Source organism: Homalodisca vitripennis, chromosome 8 (assembly GCF_021130785.1).
Source record: "Homalodisca vitripennis isolate AUS2020 chromosome 8, UT_GWSS_2.1, whole genome shotgun sequence".
NCBI lineage: Eukaryota > Metazoa > Arthropoda > Insecta > Hemiptera > Cicadellidae > Homalodisca > Homalodisca vitripennis.
The window spans coordinates 94,604,945-94,628,292 of NC_060214.1; the positions used below are offsets into that span (position 1 = coordinate 94,604,945).

General features: G+C 32.1%; 2 protein-coding genes across 3 annotated transcripts in view; both read right to left on the bottom strand.

Moving 5' to 3' along the window:
* LOC124367765 (titin homolog) overlaps positions 1-8,791 on the bottom strand; it is a 38,878-nt gene extending 30,087 nt beyond the window's left edge. Inside the window, exon 1 of one of the 2 annotated variants that reach the window (XM_046824866.1) lies at positions 7,821-8,702. In XM_046824866.1, the coding sequence (XP_046680822.1) occupies positions 7,821-8,609 (789 nt within the window). In that variant the 5' untranslated portion in view covers positions 8,610-8,702. Of the gene's footprint in view, positions 1-7,820 lie in introns of both variants that reach the window. The other variant, XM_046824867.1, reaches the window with a different exon arrangement.
* Positions 8,792-14,933: 6,142 nt separating this feature from the next.
* The window catches only part of LOC124368277 (LMBR1 domain-containing protein 2 homolog), a 47,870-nt gene continuing 39,455 nt past the window's right edge, over positions 14,934-23,348 (bottom strand). The window contains 1 exon segment of the mRNA XM_046825551.1: positions 14,934-21,913. Within this exon segment, the coding sequence (XP_046681507.1) occupies positions 21,750-21,913 (164 nt within the window). The 3' untranslated portion in view covers positions 14,934-21,749.

Here is a 23,348-nt window from a genome sequence, read left to right on the forward strand (position 1 = left end):
TTTTATGTCTAAAAATAAACCACTTACAGATCTACGTTCATTTAAATCCTCAAAAATATCAGACAAAATTTAATAAAGCATGTTCTATATTAAGACCAACTCTGAATCCAAATTTTGTGAGTCATTAGCTAACTTATTATTAATTTCTAACTGTATTTTACTCCCTTTCACCCTACACTATTCTATCAATTCACTTATAACTTTCCATGTTCTGTCCATCGAATCATCAATATTTATGAATATCTAAACTAAGTCCTGAAACCAAAATGTCAAACCGAATTACATTAAAGGTATTTAAAATTACAGTATAGTTCAGCTGTTTTTGAACCTAAAAAAGTAATAATGTAATGATGAATAAAGAAACAATACGCAATATGTATTTACGCAAAAATATCAAACAAAACAGTTATATTTGGTTACTTTTTACTATTTGAAGGATAAATGTGTCTGACAGCTTGTGAAAGAAACAACACAAGTACATCATCACTGTAGCTTACTTGCTCAAATACCATACAAATGATTTGCTTTGTTTGAATTAATTTGGAACAAAACAAATATAAAACTATAATTATATTTTTTTATTTGATATTTTATGTATTTCTAATTCATAACTTGTTAACCTGATTTGATTATACTAGTGGTCGCTATGCTGCAGCCTAATCACTTATTAAACACTTTCCATTTGAAAAATCTGCAAAAAATGAGATGGGTCGTGTACCGAAAAGTCTATGTACTCTTGAGTCAAATATCGATTGATAGTCTAGGATTTGAGATGCGAATATTAGGTATCGATGATTTCATTTTGCGATTAAAAAAACCGGGTCCACTTATCGTACTCTACCCCAATTACAAAAAAAAAAATATCTGGCAACACCAAATGGTATGAAATGCTGAACTCAAGTTACAACCTTTACTTACATCCCAGTTGTAGTCCTAGGTGAATTATAAATTAGTTTACTCACCTAAATGCAATCTAATTGTCTAAATTTAAATTACCAGATTGGTACTATACACAATCTAAGAATAGGTTAATACTCCTGGACAAAATTAACGCAGCACTAAATAATTTTCTTTTATTACTTATAAAAATACCTTATTTGTCTCATATTGTTACTCAGGATTCTTAGCTTGATAAAGGAGATATTGTGGCCAGTTGTTATCCTTATCTAATGTAATTATCTTATCTTAACGATTACAGAATTCCAATAGTGTGTTATGTGGACATGTACAACCTTGCTCTTTTCCATAATGTGACTCACTGAAAATGTTTATCAGGGTAATGACATTTCTCCTCTCAGTCTGCGCCTGAGTTTACTTTGTGGTGGAAGTGCAACAGCAGTATGCCTCGATTCTTGACACCGAGAGAAGCGGCTAGAATAACGTTTTTTGTACAGCAGGGGCGTTCGTATAGAGAAGTTGCTGCTTTGTTTGGCATACACAACACAACTGTTATGAGAGTGGTTCAGCGGCTTCAAGAAACCAGGAGCGACAATAGGAGGCGAGGTCAGGGCCGTCCTCGGGCTACAAGCGAAGCTGACGACCGTTTGTAAGGCTAAACGCATTAAGAAATCGTACTTCAACAAATACAGAGCTGCAAGCAATGTTAAGAACAACTCGAAATGTCCAAGTTACAAGTAGAACTATACGCCGACGTCTCCATGAAGGCACATTGAGCAGCAGAAGACCTGCCAGGGGCCCACTTCTCATCAGAAGGCATCGAGTAATGATATTACGGTTTGCTCAAAATCATGTCAATTGGACTTTGGAGGATTGGAAGGCAGTCCTCTTCACTGATGAAACAAGAGTCAGTCTGAGGTCTCCGGATGGACGAGAGCGTGTATGGAGAAGGCGTGGAGAACGTTTCGCTCAGGCCTGTTTCTCACCTCAGGTACCTTTTGGGGGTGGTTCTGTTATGTTTTGGGGAGAAATTAATTATGAGGCGTGTACAGAGTTAGTAACAATAGCTAGACCAGCTCTAAATGCTCCTAGGTATGTAGAGACTATACTACAAGAATATGTTGTACCTTTGCACCTTTCGTTGGCCCTCAGTTTGTGCTAATGCACGATAACGCCAGACCACACAGTGCCGCAGCAGTGACAGACTACTTAAGAGAGGTTGGTATCACTACCCTGGAGTGGCCACCAAGAAGCCCTGATTTAAACCCAATAGAGCATGTGTGGGACACTTTAAAAAAATGAACACGTGCTAGAAATCCACCTCCAGCAAACCTTGCAGAGCTGGAAAGTGCTGTAAAAGAGGAGTGGCAGGGAATACCTATTGAAGATATCCAGCACCTCATTGAAGGTATGCCTAGGAGGCTCCTGGCAGTGATTCAGGCAAGAGGGGGTAATACATGTTACTAAATAAGGGGAAATTAACTTTCAACTAAAGTGGAATAATTATAATGTGTTAAATTACGTAAGTAGTTAAATGGATAAATTAATTCATATTAAATTATAATTTTTTATTCATTGAATCTTGACATAACTAACCATACACAGATTTTATTGAGTTTTCCTTGTCTTTTTCTCTTAAATATATTTTTTACAGCATGGTTAGAGATTTGTTAATAACTTCGAAAATGAATGTGCTGCGATAATTTTGTCCAGGAGTGTATATAGTTTCTAGCCATATGCCTACCTCATATACTTGCAATAAACAAATAGATATAATTTTGTTAATCGTTAATATATAATGAATACGATAATAACCAGAAAAATCTTTCAATACTTACCTTTATATCACTTTTGGGGCTCTTAATTTTAATCATTGCAACAGGTGAAGGAGATTTTGTAGTTCCTTTTACTGTTGGAAACATTGTGAGATAAGCAATTTTTCTTACGCTTAAGATAACAGATTTTCATACATTATCTTTAAAATGTAGATAGGCACAGCTCAAAAATTAACAAAAACTAAACACATAACCTCAAAACCCCTCCATTACAACACACTCAACTCGAAATTCAAAACAAACCGAACTCGAGCCGAAAATGGCGAGAACCATCAGACCAGAAGCTACTTGGGAGTTTTTTTATTTGGCTTTGGATTGACCATGGAACCCCGACGAACACTATCGTTATAATTCTATTCGATATTTATGTAGAGAGGAACATTTATTCATGACGGTGTAGATGCCGATCCTGTATTGTTAGTTTTTGGACAGAGGGCTAATTTACACACGTTTATTTTAAATTTTGTTTATTACGGAGAGACAATGTCTTTATTGTATTAATTTTGCGTGGGTTAAAATTGTGTAAATTTTTATTAATGGTAGTCTTCTAGTTAATTCACAGAAGGGTTTATAAAATCTTAAAGATGAATTTATTTATAAGATATTTGGATTTCATTTACTTTAATTCTATCTCATACCTTATATCATGGTTTAGTAGAAAACTTAGTGAATAGGCACAAATTTTAGGTAGTCATTTAAGTAGCCGTTCTTATTTAAACATTTTTTACTGTATTCTATGAAAAGTTTATATGAAACGATATATAAGTAGCTTTTCGCCATCCAAATACAGGAGGAATGATCCTAATGTAACTAACAGTTGGTAAACCGTTATTGCTACCTAAAATATGCGTTCACAATTAATAATATCTATCGCTTTTTGTTTCATAATTAATTCCAGTTTATAAGAAACTCATTTTCTCTATATCAAAAGCTAATTAGACATGTCACCAGCCAATTAATTTAAAATTTGAGCCAGAAACTGGATTTTGAGTATTATTACAATAAAAATTGTACACCGTTGTAGAGCTGGAGTTATACAACTATTCTCGTGCGCAACTAATATAAACTGCTTACTCCAGGCCTTGACTATAATCAAGGCTCCAGGGCTACCTAGCCTCTCACACAGGACCTAGGCCTATTTTTATTGGACACGGCCGCTGAGACAATGACCACCGCTTGACCTGCTTAGCCCAGCGTAGTCTGCAGTCATGCACATTTCGGTCCGCATACTCTCTTTATAGTTAATTAAACAGTTTAAATTGTCTTATAAATTACTTTCTTCTAAATTATTTGGCATGCTATTTTTATAAACAATAACTTAAAGACCGATTGTGTAAGTAAATATCGTTGAAATTAATATTATCAATTCAAATTCAATCATTACGAGAGTAACATTTGTTTACCTGAGTCAAAATCTTCAGAAGTTCCGATTATTTACTTGAGTGGGTTTAATGAAGTTTAAACTTAGGTATTTTTACAAGTCCGAATTTATATATGTTTACATATATTCGTAAATGACTAGCTCAGTCATTCTTCCCGTATTTAATAAATAAATAAATGTATTTATTTTATCTTTCTGCCACAAAACATAAATAAAATATACAAAGAACTTACATGATTGAAAATCATAAACAATATAATTATACTTGCCAAGACTGACTATATGCACTAAATGAAACACGTTTTTAGATTTAAAAAATAATATAACGTAACTTAAAAAATAACTTAATATCACTTTTTCAGTCTCCTTACATATCAAATTGTTATAAAAACTTGCAAATATACTGAATTATATAAATGTCAGAAGAGAAAGCACGTAGCCTGTTCGGAGGTTCCAAATATTTAACATTACACTTATTTTACAGCGTCCAGATTGTGAAAGAATAAATATTCTATTTAATCTTTTTCTGCCAATGTTCTTCCTACTATCAGTGCTTCTTTACTTTGTTGCATGAGAAATTATTGAAACAAAAATAATAGAAAATATGTTGAAGAGAAAAATGTTTTTTTAGTTTACTGTATGTAAAAGTGCATCTAAGCAAAATAATGATATGGTGTGAAATATTTATGGTGTACAAGCATAAATGTTACTGCTGAATTTGAATTAGAAAGTCAATGTGCTCCAAAGTTAGCAGCCACTCTCTAAGTATTTTCAAAAATTTGTCAATATTCAATAATTCTTTAATATTGTTTTTAATTTGTTAAAAGTTTTTTGTGCTATCAAATTTTATGTTCTTGTAAAAAATGTAGAGTTTGGTTTTGGAACTGTAAATTGATTCCCGGATCTTAATTTTTGCTTATATTCTATATTTTTGTGGCATGTTACCACTCTTGCAAAATAAAATCTGTAGAACTTTATATACAAAAATATATTTCAATGGTAAAATTTTCAACTCCAAGAAAAGGGGACGTGAATGGACTGTCTTTCCTTTATTTAATATTAACCTAACTGCATGTTTTTGTTGAACATATTGCATTCAGATAAGTGTCGTATGTACTGCCCCAAAAAGTAATTCCATAATCAATTCTGCTCTGAATCAATGAAAAATATAGCATACGCATAACTCTTTCATTACATAACTTCCTAAGAAAATAAAAATACCTTAAAATAATAATAATTTTGTTTTTCAAATGATTTATGTGAATTTTCCAATTAACCTCGCTGTCAACAAATATTCCTAAATATTTTATATGCGTTACTCTATCAACTACAGCACAACTATTCCCAATACATACGCTTTGAACACCTAGACACTTAGCACATTTGTAATGAACTTGATTTTCAAAGTAAATATCTTTTTGAGGTTGAAATTTATATATTTAGTTTTTTCTACACTCAGCAGCATGTGGTTCGTAGTAAACAACCACTAAAGTGCTTCCAAATCATTTTCCATACTGGACCTTATACTGTTCCATCTAGATTCTGAATAGCAGAGAGCTGTGTCGTCAGCAAAAGAAGTTATTTTCCTTGTAAACTACCATTGCATGTCATTTATGTATACAATGAATAATATTGCTCCCAGGACGGATCCTTGGGGTACACCTTGTTTTATTGTTCCAGAGTCAGTTAATACAGAATTAACTCTTACACATTGCTTCCTATCTTCCAAGTAACTCTGAAACCATTTGTATGCAATTCCACGCACTCCACATTGATTTAATTTATCCAATAAAATTTTATGGATCACTGTGTCAAAGGCTTTCGTTATATCGAGGAAAAGACCACTAATACATTTACCCTCATTCAAACCATCATTCACATCTGCTATGAAATGCAACAGTAGTGCATTCTCTGTATTCATACCAGATCTAAATCCAAATTGATTATTACTAAAATAATTAAACAATTTTTGTTTAATTAGTTTTTCAAATATTTTTGAGAAGCATGAAAGCAAAGATATAGGACGATAATTACTGCTGTTCAAATCAGAACCTTTTTTTAAATATTGGTATTACTACTGCGTTGGAAAGACTCCACTGTTGAAACTCAAATTAATTATTTACAACAAGACATCCATGATTTTGGGATATATCTTCTTAATCGTGAAGGAACTAATTCCATCCAGACCCGGTGAAGTATTATTTTTAAGTGATTTAATAACGCTCACCAGCTCATGTGGTAGAACTGAATCAATAAAAATTGAATTTACTTGGTATACTTGTGTAAAGGAATTTTTTTAATGCAGTAGAGGAATTTGTTTAAATTGAGGATCGTTTAAGTTTAGTTTACTCACTATATTTAAAAAGTAATCATTAAAATAGGTTGCAATAGAAAATGAATCAGAAATAAATGTGTGATTTATGTCTAGTGTTATAGTTTGTTTGATTTGTTTAGCTTGAACAGATTTCTTTCAAAACTTTCCAAGTGCCCTTGGAATTTATATTGCAATTTTCAAACTTTTGTTTATAAAAATTATTTTTTTGCGCGCCACCCCCTCCCCGCCCACCGCACACCTGCACGCTCACACAGACCATGGAGTGGTCTGTGATGTCCGCGTGTATCACAGACGCGTCTACAATAATCCTGTTCTTACTGGACACTCATATAAGCATGATCGATGCAACTTTCAGACTGTTCTGTAATTCGGGTTGGCTCCCGTATTAAACTCTCAACCCGTTTATAGCCATCAGAGTTTTATAACTATCTACAGACGCACAGAAATTGCCCAATATATTTATATTAATGTTTCCAATAAGTAAAAAGTTTGCCATATTTTAAAAATTACAATTTGACTTATTAAATTGGTTCCTCAACTCAACTCAGCTGATGAAAATATCAGCTGCATCAAACACAAACCTATATACAGCAAGTAAATAAAATGTTTCTTTACAAAAAACAAAAGATATCAATAACGGATCTGCCGATTGTAACTCAAATTGGATACAATCTACATTGTTGATTAAATCATTAATATAAACCGCCTCACCTCCGGCTCTATACTTATCATTACATTGAGTTATTAAATTATAATTTGGTATTTTATAAAAGTCAACTTCGTTTGAACATATCCATGTTTCTGATAAGATGATAATATCAGGAAAGATATAATTTCCCTGTAATTCAGAAATGAAAAAAAAAAATCAAAATTCTGTCTCATACGGCTAATATTTTGATGAACAACTAAAATGTTATCGTCCATTAACTAAAAAAAAAAACAATAAAAAAGACATTTTAAGAAAAATTAAATTAAAACAAAAACTCATAGTTATAAATGCTACATAAAATCTATAAAGCAATAATTAAGTGTTTTACAAACATTGTATTCATAAATCCTTGCACATTATCATATTGTTTAACTAAGCAGTTAAATGAACATTTTATTATTTCTTTACGAAAATCTACACAATATTTTAAAATTATTTTATTGTACTTTATTATAAAATACAAATAATTCATATTTATATATAAACATTTGTTAAGTGTTATGCAAATACATATGAATACATATATAGCCAAAATAAAATAATTGTTTCACATATAGTAATATACAAAAATCATATACAAAGATAACTAAAAATTATAAGTATCCTTCTTTCGTTTTTAGGAAAATAAAATTACAGTTTACTTTAGTCAGCTTGACAAGTTACCTGGATTGCATTGGTTCCATCGCCTTTCCTTAAAAAGATTTTACTGCCCCTCACCCAGAGGTGCTTGAAGTTCTTTTCCCTCTTGATCTGCCGCGCCGCCCCCAGTAGCCGCCTCCTCGCCGGTGTCAGGGCCTCGTTGACGTACAACATTTGGTCCATGGGCATGTTCCTGTGTCTGGTAGATAGGTTTCGCTTGACACGACGCTTCCTCATGAACTCCTCCTTGTCCATGCGCCTAACAAACTTGACAATGATGCCAGGCGGAGGGCCGCTGTGGCCGACTTTGCTACCAAGACGATGACAGGCGTCACTCATGGAGTCCGTAACAGTTAGGTCCAGAGCTTTTCCCACTTCCTTCACAACGCTGATGACGTCTTCGTTTGGCTGCACCGGAATTTCCTGTATGTCTATGGCATTTGCCCTGGAGTATTGTTCCATATCATCAATCCGCTGTTCAAGATCAGCGACCTTCTTATTTAAACTTTTGTTTTCCTGCATCAATTCATCAATCATTTTTAAGCATTTTTCCATAGACAAATTTTGCTGCTGCATAGTTTCTGTATTTTCTTCAATTTTTTCAGTTAAGAATTCATAGGACTTTTTGTCTTGGGTTTTTTGGCCTTCAGCTATTTCCTCGATTTTTTTCATCATATCTTCGAGTGAAAGTTTCCCTTCCTGAGCTGCGGAGTCAAACCTCAAGCTCTTTCTTCGTGTTTCACTACACTCCTGACACCTCCAAGTTAGTCCATCGGCGGTGATCCAGTCAAGATCAGCCTTGTTCATCCGCATGCAGGTTCCATGAAACTCTTTCGAACAATCATTACATACAAGGTTGAGTTGTTTTGAAGTGATAGACTTTGTACAAACATCACAATTGGCAATTTTTAATATGTAAAAAGACATTTTAAATCTGAAATAAGTAAAATTTAGTTTGACCAAACTGCCAAAACAAAAAACCACAAAATACAAAACGGAAGCACAGATTTATAAAGAAAATCACGCGAGCTCAACGCGAACTTAAAACGTTGTATAGATTATGCCAGAGCACAATCGCTTGTCGATCCGTCTTATCTGAGCGCTGACTTATCACTGAACTTTTGACTGACAGATAGGTCTGAATATCTAAAGTATAGATTTCGGTCACGTGTTTACTGTTCTCTAGATATATAATTAAATAATGCCACAAGGTTACAAAACACGCGGCGCATATTTGCCGATTTTATGAATTTAGGAGGTAAACAGTATTATTACTTCTACCAGTAATAACATAATTCTTTTACAGTACCGTACCTATGTAATTATAGATAGTAGATACATTATTTATGACAAATTTTGAAATTTAAAAGGTATTTTTTGTTTTGTTTTTAAGACCTTATATATGACATCTAATAGTTAACCCTTTGCACGCCAGCCCATTTTCTAAAAGTACCAGCCAAAAACGCCAAGGCATTTTTCATCCTCTTCGCAAGGTTTCGTATAAACCTCCATATGTTTTTTATTTTTCAACATATCTTAATGATTTTTGTACTGTTCTTTTTCTTAATAAATTCTCTTTCAAATAAAATGGGGTTTAATATTTTTTATTATTAGTTTATGTTTGTAATAAAAAAAGTTACACTAAAAAATATTTTTTAATTTGTAAAAAACATTTTTTTGCACACTTAAGTGATTTTCAAAAAAATATTTGGTGCTTTTCAGTTACACAGCACTAAATTATATATAATTCTTAACCTAATTATACAATTTCAAATGCTTACCTTATGTACTATTGTGATTATGACGTTTTCCCTAGAAGTTGACATATATGTAAATTTGGTCAGATGCAAGTAAAGTATTATACTGTATATATATTTGTAAATTCACTATGCTCAGAACTAAAAATGTCAAACACACAAAACTAAATCACCATTAGTTAGTCTTTTACTTATAAACATCACAAAACTAACAATTCACTAACAATTCTCTAACAACAACTAACAATTCACAAAATCGTCACTTAGTTCGTCTTCCAAAACGGCAACAACTAATCCACTAAACAACGTATTTTCACTCGCCGGTGACCTTTCCCGCTTTCTTTTACTCATTTTACTAAGTATAAAACAACAATAAACAATAAAACAGTTATAAAAACGAAAGAACTGTGTAAAACACGACGTGTAAACAAACAGTACGATCGGCAGCGCAACCTCGACTGTGACAAGTAATCCAACTGCCGCACAGCTGAAATAAAACACAAATACCACCGAAGTAAAGACTCCATAGAGTATTAAATCGTTATAAGCGTATAAAGCAACTAATAGACAATCATTAGATCGAATATCATGCCGATCTGATGTACTAAAACAAATTAGAAAGAGAAATTCGTGACGTCCGTGTCACACGGCCGTCGGCGTTTTTCGATTGAGTACCCGACGTCCGTGTCACACGGACGTTGGCGTGCAAAGGTGTTAACAAAAAAAGTTTATAATCTATGATTTTAATTACATAATCAAATTAAAAAAAATATAATTTGAAGAGTTTGTTCTGGAGTTATTTTAAGAGCCTTCACACTCTATTACCACATATTTCACCATAGGAGGTTACGAATCCTCGGATCAATCAAAATATTGTAACTTCTTTGCTATTTTTTCATCTATATACTCTATTAACTAATAAGAGTTATGCCTGTAAAATTCAACATATCTGTGCATGTAAGTTGCAGCTTATTCATAAAGAAGTCAATGATACCCTATCTAGCTTTGACGAGTCCAAAGGTTGCGGTCCTGATGGTATTCCTCTTAATGTTTTAAAATGTTGTGCTATTACCTTATCTGATGCAGTTATGGATTTGTTTGCTTCATCATTGAAGTTAGGTGTGTTCCCGAATGTGCTTAAAACTGTTTTTGTTACACCAATATTCAAGTCAGGCTCAAGAGAGAATGCAATGGATTACAGGCATATAGTGCTACTATTTACGGTTGTTAAAGTATTTGAAAAAAAAAATAGTGCAAGCGTAAATAGCTAGTGTAAATAAGTAGAATTCAGCCTGTGTTTGCCAACTGGATTTCAAATCTACAGCATGGGTGCTGCAAAGGGAGAGCCACTGTAACGATTATTGTCACCAAACCATGTAGTATAGTGAAGGCCTTCTCAGAGTGAAGTTAATTTGATGTCATCTACTTGGATTTTAGCAAAGCCTTCTGAATGCTAAGCTTGAAGCCTCTGGTATCGGGGAGGCACTATTGTTATGAATGAAAAGCTGTCTGGCCAATAGAAAACTTGTGGAAGTTTGATGGTTTCATGTCGAATGACTTCATAGCATCTTCAAGGGTGTATCAGGGGTTTCGCCCTATTTAGTTTAATCTGTTCATAAATGATATCACAGCCAATCTGGAAGTGAATTGCCCTTTAAAAAAATTAAATTATGCTTTACTTACAGGTTGGAGATAAGAATGATGGTCCTTCGTTGTAGGATGGCATACGTGAGATAGTGCATTGGTGTAGGCAGAATGGTATGGCCTTAAATTCGGAAAAATGCTCTGTTGTGCCATTTCATAGGAAACAACAATTACAGTGACTCGTGATTATTATGTGTCAGGTTATCTACTGAACCGGCAGTCATCAATAAATCTAGGAGTTTTTCGCTGCTATCATTAAAAGTCTGTTGTGCATGTGTGTAGTGTGCGACAAGGCTTATAGAATATTGGAAATGCTGTCAAGAGTCTCTCGCCCTCTAAATAATCCAATGCCGTTAAGAGCCATTTGTTGTAGGCACGTCCGCCATCTTTTAGAATAATCTTCCACATGATGGCTTTCAAAGTTTCCATGACAAATGATCGCTGACGTGCCAAATTCAAATCATGATGGGATACACTATAATAGTCTAGGAGCAAAGATCTAAATTTTCCTGTTTGAGTACAAAACTTTGTTTTCTTGACATCGAAAGGGGAGTTATTCCCAAGAGAGAAATCTATCCTCAGCCATGCTAGTTTTGGTGGAGATCGAAATTAAGGGAATAAGAAAGGTTAAAAATATTAAAATGACAATCTTTTCTAGCTTGGTGTCAGACATACAAAATAATTATATCACCGTTAGACAACTAGATAAACAGATTGAAAGTTGACACCCATAAGGTAAGGGTTGTGGTTAGTTGATGCTAATGTAACATTTATTTGTAGTCTGGTGATTGGTTTTAAATGTTTCCAGCTAGGAAAAATATGATCTTACCACAACCATAGATTCAATGCGAATGTTGAGATTAGCTTGAGATTATATTTCACTTTCCGCTTGGAGCAGCATCTGAAATTTGTCACTGACACAGGCTTGATTCAATGGAACCTTGAGTCAGTGTCCGTCTGAAGAGAACCAAAAAAGTCGGTGATGAAGACGTTCAAAAAGAATTTAATAAGTCTATACTAGTCCAAATACTATCAGTTCGGTTGATAAAAATTTACCATCCAATAATACACTTCTTAAAGATTTTACTTATTTAGATAGCTGTAACTATTTTTTTCACAACATTAAATAGCTGCGTAGTGTGTACAAATATTTTTTTTAATCTTCATAAATGTTGATTTAATCCAGTGAAATTGTTATGTAATAAAATAATTGTAATTTAGTCATTTAAAATAATAAAAAAAGAATTAGAGACAAAATACTTTTAAACTTTTAAAACATTACGACTTTTTTATTGCAGAAGTGGCAACAGAGGGTTCTCAAGGAGCCACTATAATATGCGTACTAATGAACTCAGACTATTCATGTTACCAAAAGTAAACAAGTTTATAATAAAACAATCATTCTTATATCTGGGACCGAAGTATTTTAACAAGTTGCCTACTGAAATTAAAGAAATAGAAAATATAAACCTTTTTTGTAAAAAACTAAAAATATGGCTTTTAGATAAAAAAGAACTTACTTGTTTACATGAAAATATTTGTTAAAATTATACGTATGATTAATTAAGTATTATAGTATTATTAAAGTATTGTATCTGTTTGCCTTTGTATTTGTATTAAATATTAAACTGTGTACTTTTATATATAAAATCAAATAACTTTGTAATCGTAGTTTTAAACGGTGTATCCATTGCAAACAAGTCTAGGCTCATTGTAAAAAAAATTTTAACTGTCTTATCTTATTTTATATTATGTACTGTTCGCCTCCCCCACACCAAGACACGCCACAAACACTGCAAAGCTGCACGTCAACCTTAATTGTACAGTATACTGAACTGAACTCAAATATGTTATATTTATTATGTATTGAAAATTTGTTAACTAGCCACAATTACTGGTAACAGTGGTTAGTATTATTCCATTATTGCAATGTCTTGTAAATTTGAATTATTGTGGAATAAACTTCATTATATTCAATAAGTAAACAATTAAATAACAACGATTCAATAACAATCTTTATTAATTCTTTTGTACGTTCAGACAAAATTTAAGGAAGTCTCTTAACAAATCTAAAAACCAATATTACAGAACCAAACTTAGAAATTCTCAAAATAATGCTATCATATTCCGGACTATTATAAATGAAATTGCAGGTAACGTTAAAAAGAGATCAATTTCCAATTCAAAATATTTTGCCAGATACCCCTTATATAACTCATAATATGTGTAAACTAAACAAGTAGCTGAAAATTTTAACACTCTTTTCTCCGTGGTGGAACACAATCTAGCCAGTGCCATTAATTTAAGTGGGGACCCAGTTTTCAGTAATGCAGACTTTAGGCTGGATACCGTGTTTACATTACACACTATTACTGAACTCAATGTAATACGGCATGTGACTGGACTGCGTGGTGGTGTCTCGGCCACTACGTTAAGAGATTTTCATATCTTTTCTAAACCTCTTCTGCATTTAATAAATTTAAATATTTTCTCTGGGATTTCCCAAATATTCCATTGCACTTACTGTCATAGTTCTTCAATAAGAAATTATTTAATTCAAGTATTTAAAAATATCCAAATATTGTGGTAACATAGGCAGTGGCATAATATTTAGGGGGGCTACAGGGGATGTGGCCCACGGCGGCAAAGGTTTTAATAAACATATGGAAATAATTGAATTGAAAATTTTTGAAAGTTAAGGGCATGTATGGTAAGGCCTGTGTACTGCATTGTTCTACACAAAATATTAGGAAGTTTGACTGTTAACTGTAGTCTGTACAATTGGAGGAATTTAGCTGTGCTCGTAGGGTCCTAATACTACCCTTTCAACAAATAAATGCTATCTGTGTGGCGGGTTGCGTTTACGTGCTAGCCGCTGAGATGAAGGTGTAACAATCTCTTTAACGACTTTAAACTCACGATTTCGATTTGCAGATTAGTATTGACAAATACGTTATTTTTAAAAAAACGTTAAACAACACTCCAACAACTGAAAAACGAGGATAAGTCCTATTATTGCTATTATTTGGTATTCTCTTATTATTTAATTCCACAAAAAATCAGCACTGTCACAAAACAGACTGATTGTAGTGAGTGTGATGAGTAATTTGGCTCAATACGATTCCTGAAAGGAGGGTTTTACCCATGAGTCACAGGAAATGTTTTCGGGACGCAGCGCATATACTACCCCGCCACCCCTCCCTCCTAGCACCGCACACTCAAGGTCACGCGCGCAGCTAAAGTCCTCGAACTGTACTACATCCCTATGTAGTACAGTAGAAGTAGAGTACTTTCCGTTGCTACGCGGATACAAAAAAGGAAACTTGAACCTAACAGTCTATCAACAGTGAGAGGTGATGCTGCAAGGCATTGAATGAAGATTGGAAAAAAGCAATAGAACAATCAAAATTATTTTAAATGGCAAAACACAAAAGGCAACCACACGAATTGAAGTCGGTAGCTATCTTTGCAAGCTTCAAAGATCGGAAACTGCATTTTTGTCAATTCTGTGGGGAGATCTACTCAACAGATTTAATATTAAGAATATTAATAGTAAAAAATACATTACTAGTTAATAATCATTGATAGTTAATAACACAGATAAGAATGGATTGGTTTCAAATTATAATGTTGTTTATATATACTACGTTTTTAATACAACTTTGGTTATGAAACAAACAAGGGGTGGCAAAACTTGACATACGCCACTGAACACAGGTGTAACAAAAAACAAATAAATACTGTAACTTTTAATATCATAACATCAGACACTGACATATAATTTATTTTCATGGTGCAATTATTTATAAAATAATGTACTTATATACAGGAAAACGTCACTGAGAATAGTAGTTCTTATTAACATATATTAAGAAAAACACAGTTTCTGTCCTATCACAGAATTTATATATTATATGAAATGTACATGTATTTTAATTTTCCATTAAAAGATTCAAGGTTAAACGACATTTATATTTTAATAATCATGTTATAAAATTAATGCTTGGTTAAAAAATTAATCTAAAAGTTAAACTAATGTTAATTATAGAATAATAAATACTACTTTTTAAATAAAACTTATCTATAACTCGTCAGTGTATTTACTTAACTTACAAACAAGTGAGCACAATTGTAAATGCAAATTATTAAGTTAAGAGCCAAGCCCCATACATATATTTTAAATTTAGAATAAAGAGTAAAAAACCCGGGAGAATAAATTTGCACAGGCTTTGATTTTCACACATTTTCAGATTACCACATGCTATGTGGATGATTTAATTAAGAAATACATTAAAAATTCTCACAGATATTGCGTTTTTAGGTCACAGAAAAAATTAAACAGTTTAATACTGATAAAACTGCATGCACTGTTATATAATAAACTATTTTGATTTGAGGTTAGGTCATGCTGTGGTTTTGTCCATGCATTTCTTTGGTATTATACAATACAGCATTCTTATGATACAGGCGTAGTTAAAATTGTTAAAATAAACTGAAATCAGAGAACGGCAACACTTCTGATTAGAAATATAACACACACAACACAACACAAGTTAAAATATGCCATTATTCCATTTGCATGATGTGTTTTCCTTAAATACATTTTGTTTCGCTGACATTTACAATCGTTCAGTGAAAAAAAAAATCAGTAACACTATTTTGTTTCACTGAACGATGGCAAATGTTCGGAAAAATTCTGTTTCATTCACAATCGTCAAAAATAAACTTCAAACAAAGAATTATTTCACTTTTAGAAAATGCATACTCTAAAAAAGGTGGCTAGGTTACAATTGCATTTTTTCATGAATTCAGAATGAAACCATTTTTTATGGCTAGTTCGTACGCAGAAGTGGTGAATGCGATTTTTCTGTTTTAAGCTAAACAAGTGAAAAACAATTGAAATCGTTAGATCCTTTTGATTGGTTCTTCCAACATGGAAACAATTATATTCAGTAAAAAACTGTACAATAACAAAATACAAATAAATCAAAACTAAAAAGTTAATTGTGAATAACACTTGTGAAAAGGTACAATTTTTCTGATCTTGTCTTTTGTCTAATAAAAATAGATGCTTCCTAAAAATGATTTTTAGGAACCTTGTCTTTGTATTAATGTGACAGTGTACAAAATATTGGAAAGGGCTCCACCAACTATAGAACAATGTTCACTTATACCATCATGGTCTAGCAATGTATTAACAAATTGTAAATGTTAAAATTTCTAAATATTATCTCACCTTAGCATTCCACAATATGTATTTACTAAAAAAACAAACACGTTTTTATCTTTAAAAACTATCAATAATATAAATATGACAAATATTCTTTAATTAATCCAATAAATTATTAATAACACTCATAGTAAGTAAATTTCATGATATAAAAATTTCCATATATGAGTAATTCACAGACAGACAAAGTTTAGTGCTTGATACTAATAAAAATATAAGTTAGAACAAAAGCCATGACACAATAATAAAATGATTAAAGTGAAAACTAATATACTAGGTTAAAAGTGAAGAAGGGATGTGGTGAAATTCTAATGCATAACACAACATCCCTAAAATTTAACTAGGAAGAAAATATGTATAAAAAATTGCACTTAAGACATACATTAAACAAAAAGTATAAAAATAATTATAAAATTTGTACATATCAACAACTTTATTATGTTAAAGACAACAACATATTAAACTTGCCACAGACAGTTTAAAAACAAGTTTAGAGCAATTTAGTTATATAGTTTTTTCCAAGTTTAAAATGAATACTATACTGATAAAACTAACAACAGACTATAATTTGTTAAGAAATTCAACTTAACAGAATAAATAGTTTCAGACAGTGTGTGTAGTGTGCCTCATGGTCAATCGGCTGGATGTATTGCTTCAGTTTGAATAATATAATTTGGTAATTGATGGGCCAGTGTATCGTACAATAAAAAGATTAATATATTTTTAACAACATCTGATTTAAAAATGAAGATTACATCTTCAAATACCTATCTACAATTTCTCAAATAATTTCTGAAACTAATCAAATTTGTATAGCTATTTTAAATATATGAGTATATTACATAATTTATTTTTGGATAACACTCTGTAATCACTAGACATTAAAAAGCAAAGAGGTCTAAATTCCAATTTATTAGTACAATTGAACATTGTACTCAACTAAAATTAAATGTAAATGTAAAATGACAAATGTATTATACTAAAACTGTTATGATTTTGTCTATGATTTATATGAGCCAAATTATAAGAGTAAACAAAATGGCTCCTCCCAATATATTCATTTTAACGATTTTCATTTGTTTGGAACCTTGATATTGCAGTTGATATTTTGAGAGGTTTTGAATATTTCCATAGCCTCCTTGATTTTCATTGCCGCAACATCAATTTCACGTTTTCCATAATTTAAAAATCTTTGTCAATGACACAACACAGTGCTAGTTGCCTATAAACTCTCAGAAGTTACAAGACATGTAAACCAAATAATACATTTCTTTGTCATAAATTATAATTTAATATCAAAATCAAACCAGCATTGCCGAATTAATTTATATAATACAGACTTGAAAAGGAAATGTAACACGTAGAAGAGTAAAACTTTAACATTGAAATCAGACTAAAATACATTTTTAATTAATCCATTCATATATTTAGATTAGTAAAAAGCTAACTCCTGCTCAGTTAAGATTTTGCATCAGACATTTAGAATTGATTATGAATTGTGTTCAACCATTTAAAGTGTGATATTATTTTTCTACCATTTAATTTTAAGACAAAATATAAAAAAAATCAATAAAAAACATTAACAAATTGAGGTACACTACATACTGAGGTTAACTATTATTAATGACGGATGAATGTGTAAAGCTCCATAAAATACAAAAATAAAACCAAAAGTACACTTAATTTGATTTACAAACAACCGTTAAAATTCTACTCAAGGAAAATATATACAAAAAAACTATTTCACAAGTAACACAGCCAACCATTAAAACTAAGATCTTAACATAGTTCAACTTAATCAAAGTTTGTACATTAAAAAATGTATTGTTACTACAGACAACATGAAAGAAAAATTGTTATCATACCCTTAAAAATGGCTGTAAAATACTATAGAAAATCACATAAGAACAAGTAAATTGATTGATTTGACACCAAAACCATTTCATAAACAAAGTTGTGTATGTAAATGCAATGGAAACTAGAAATCGAAATCTAAATTACATAAACATTAATGTTATATAGTATGAAGTCTTCAAGTTTTTTTGGGATCAACTGTGGCTTGATAACAAAAATGATATTTCTAAATAATTTTTAAATGGCACTAAATACATTCTTATACACTATGGGTATTGTTGCAGTTTAAGCCAATGTATGGACACATAACATTTCTCTAGTCATACAAGAGTCAACTGATGAGTCATATTTTCTTCTTTAGAGGTAAAAAAAATCTGTTAACAACTACTGTTGCCAGTTCCAACTGTTAATGTACCACCATATCACTCTGAGAATAAATCATATAACATGTATGGAAGTTAACACTTTTTGAGTAAGTAGTGCTGTAGTATTAATAGGGGGTATATAAAGTTGAAAGAATGACAACACTATGCTTATTAAACAATAAATATATGAAATTCATTTATTTGGATGAATTGTTTATATTAACCTTATAATTTTGTTAACATTACCTTTTCTCGCTCTTTTCAAGATAACAAGATTTACACAATAATAGTAATGATGCAACAACTACCAATTTGATTTATGGTGTAAAAAAACAAGTACGTTTAACCCTTCACAGACAGTTGAAAACTGCCAAAATACATCAAGCTTTTTAGAAACACGTTTTTCTGATACATTTTGATGTAAAACTTAGTGTGTGAGTTCCGCCAGATAATGTTTTAACGGTTTTATGGAAAAAGACGGTGCTGATATATTCAACTGCAATGTTGCCAAACCACAAAACACATTTACCTTAAAAATAATAATTTAATTTGTTTCTAGAATTTTTGTTTATATTTTTATAAATTACATCTTTTTAATACAGTTACAAAAATTAACATCTTAAATAGTAATAGTTTTGCTCTGATTTTGCAGATATGTCCGCAAACCGTTCGCTACAAGCACAGTCTTCAATGTATATATCCGCATCTGTGTGAAGGGTTAACTAATTTTTAAAAGAAATATTTATAAAAATGAATAAGTCTTGCTTGGAAGCGAGATATAAGATTTTTGCTAGGTATGTAATTTTATTCAGACTGAAATAATGAATGTTGTGATAATCATAAAGCTATATTTATTTCAACCTTATTGACAAAGAAAACAAAAGAGATATATTAGAAATGAGAACATAAGGAGTAAATAAAAAGAAAATATGAGCTAGTCGGCTGATGCCAGAGTGTACTAAAAATATTAATTTTGATGGAGTATTCAGAAATCGGCCTGGAAATTTAAAATGTAAATGTGATATGGTGCAAAACATCTGTAAAAACACATTAATACACACAAAAAGGGTATAAATCATGCAATGTACTATTTATTTAAAATTAAATGGGGAAATAATGGTGTGATAGGATACATCCCTAGTTTATTAAAACCTAACACTAATTATAAAATTAAAACACTGAAAGGAGGGAACTAGGCATGTTAAACTATACTAAAATTTAACCACTAAACTTGAAAATAAATGCAATTACTACAGGTAACATACAACTAGTAAATAATAAACTTGCAAATCTTCCAAGGCAAGAAAAAGTGGGAAAATGACTATTTTCAACACCTGCTTACTTCACTCAGTTATCAACACAGAGGGAAAGTTATGCCTGTTAACTTACAGATTTTCGGTGGTGATTCAGTCATGTTGATTCACTCATTTAGATTATGCACTAAACGATTTCTAGAAAGAAAGCAAGTGAAAACTTCCAATGTATGTAAACTTGGACATGAATATTAATTTATATAGATTGTTTATCACATGGAGACAAACATGATGTATAATAAAACGAACATGGTGACCATGATTACTATTTTGTCTCGTTTGCTGTAGTTTGTAAGTTAATAATTGAAAAAAGTTAGAGAATATTATTTAAATCTGTGATGAATGACTTACAGTCCACATATACGGTGTGAGTTAAGTGTACGGATACACTCTATTTTTTGATGGATTAAGATGCAGGGATAGAACTCAGGACACCTTTCTAGGAAATTAGAGCTTTTCTATCTCAACACATATTCATTTTGTTAATTCCAACCAGAATCTGAACATGATACTGAACCCTCCAAACTGATAAGATAAGGGAGGTCTGCCCTGCAGCAGGTAATAACTGTATAACAGGTTTGAGTTTGTAAGGAGAGTGGTTGTCTATCGAAGTTATTTATGTTCTGAATGTGGATGTTCATGTTTTGCCTCAATAAATTTTTCATTAATTTCAATGAGCTGCTATTTTGTACTGGATTGAGATAGAAAGCTCTAATTTCCACTGTTCTTCTTCTTTTATCAAGAACTTTCAAAGCCCCGTGTCACGTAATGGGTCTTTACATTTGAAAACTTTGAGCCCCCCCAAAATCCCATTTCGGGGAATGGGCAAAGTTGTAACAGTGACTAAAAAGTTCTCTTCTATTTCCAAAAAAGGTATTCAGAGTTAAATCCATCCATCTTTATCCATAAAAAACTAAACAGAGTCTATCCAAACTTTTAACTCACACTGTATTTTGGCCCTTAAAAGGTTTAGATGTAGTAGGTATATTATTAATTCCCAAACATACATCTAACTAGAACATCTTTAGATGATTTTGCAAAAACGTTTAAACATTGCTGTATACAAAATTAAAACATCAATATAAAAAAAGTAAAAAGCAAAATAAGAAAACGATTTTATCAGAGGCAGATTGTCAAAGCTTTTAACCCCTTGAGTACCACGGACAATCTATTTGTAATAAAGATGTGTCTAAAGAACAATATAACCAATCTTCTAAAACATCCGTTTCACCTTTCCTAGCCATACAATGACTCCCAGAAAACCAATGGCTGTGTTCGATGCAAACTTTCTTAATATGGTGAGGCAACCAAAGGGTTAAATTATATTTTTCTAATTACAGAATGATTTGCAAAAGCTTCTAGATTCATTAATTACCATAGATTCAGAATCTGTAACACAATTAACAACGACTATTAAATATTTGTATTGTATGAAACATAACTATATAACTGAACATAAGTTTCTATACTTTTGATAATACTTATTCTACACCACATGAATGGCTTTCATTTGGAAAATAATCACAACAATACTACAAACTAATCACTTTACGGTTTTTAGTCAAACAATGGAGTAGGCCTACTGGTTGTAAACTATATCACGCTACATTAAACCGCACTATGCCTTACACTATCATCTCACTATAATTAATTGCACGGTAATTTACATATGGACATGTCTTTACTTTGTAGAAAAGAACAAGCACTACAAAATTCACTGGACAACTTTCTCTCGTATGGCACTTAAGTCTTGCAAAATTGTTTGCTAAACTTGCTACTATACAATCTGTTTATATATCATCAAACAGGCCCCGAGGTGGGTCGCCGATGCGAGTGGGCGTGAAGTCCTGACTAAACGACTCGTCGGCATTGCTCTGGTACGTGTCGATCGGCTCAGCAGCCGCCAACAAGTTTGATGTGGAGTCTTCTCTCGTTCGGTGCTGAGATACGAAACCTAAAGCAGAACTTTGTGTCAATTAACGTAGAGAATGTGAAGTCTAATGGGACTGATTTTATTGAAGACAGTAGAAAACATGAACTTTAAAATATACATGTTTAATAATTTAATTAATATTTGGTATGGAGGACGGTGTTAGGTTTCATTTTTTAAATATTTTTATTTTTATATTTCAAGAGTTTCTTGTGATGGATCTACAACAAGGGGAGCCACTTTACTATCAATTCCTATTCATAGATGGACAATTTTTGATAAGTTTTTTACTATTTGGGCTTGTCGCCTTTAGAACACTCTCCATGATGATGATAAAAGTATCGAGTGAGGGTGCTTGCTTTGAATGAGGGTCAAGGACTTGCTCCTTGGGAGCCTTTGGGGTGATGGACGATGGTGCTGCTTGCAGTGTATATAGTGTACCGTTAATTGATTAATTAAATTTCATATAATGTAATTTTCGCAACCTAGTCAGCCAGTATAATTTAATATTATTTTTATCCAATGTTCCGGAACTAAATTATTGGCGAAGTAACTACCTAATTGGCACGCGTATGAATATCTTCTTCTAACCCTTTGTAGCAGCCCAACTATGTGACCGAGCAGACCTCGCGCGCTTTGTCCGTAAGTAAAATTTATCTTTTCGTATTATTAAATTAGCCCTTTGATACCAAACATATAAAAATGAATGTAACGTAAAGTAAAGTTGTAAATAGTAAAGTAACGTACCCTTGAAGATCTTTTATTTGCTTGATTGAGATAGATAAAAGTTGTGGCGTCATCCTTATGGCGAACACGTTTTTATAAATAGTAATTTGTATCATTAAATGGCTAATACCGTCGCGAATTTGTTTTAGGCGAGTTTACGTGTCCCACGTGTCTCACAGGGCACATATTATTTGAGTAGATGGCTACCAGTTTATTAACTTCTACTCATCGTCTAGTAACCACCGACTAGACATAACCCTTCTTAGACTACAGCGCCATTGTCTCGTGCCAAGACGCCGACACCCGGGTTGTGAGTCTACACATTGCAAAGGGAAGTAAAATCTTAATGTCTGATAAAGTAAAACATCGTAGGCATAATTTCAGAGAACATTGGATATCTTAGGCCCACCTAGAAGATATACGTTTTTAGTTATTATATTCTAATTGGCAGCAAAGTGGCATTACATACATTTCCTTTAACATCTAAAAGTGGTGCTTGTAATTTTAGTAAATTAAATTGGACTTATAAGTAAACTTTGCAATTCGAGTATTTATTACTTCGACCTCAGAAGTCACCACCCCCATGTGTTATCGTCATACGGTACAATAGGATCAGGCAGTGTGTTAGATCAATTGCATGTGTTTTGTTCCTTTTTTTTTCTCATTTGCATTGTTAAGTTTATTTCTTTATCTTTTATTAAGATTTATAAGATATGTGCTTTTAAAGTATCAT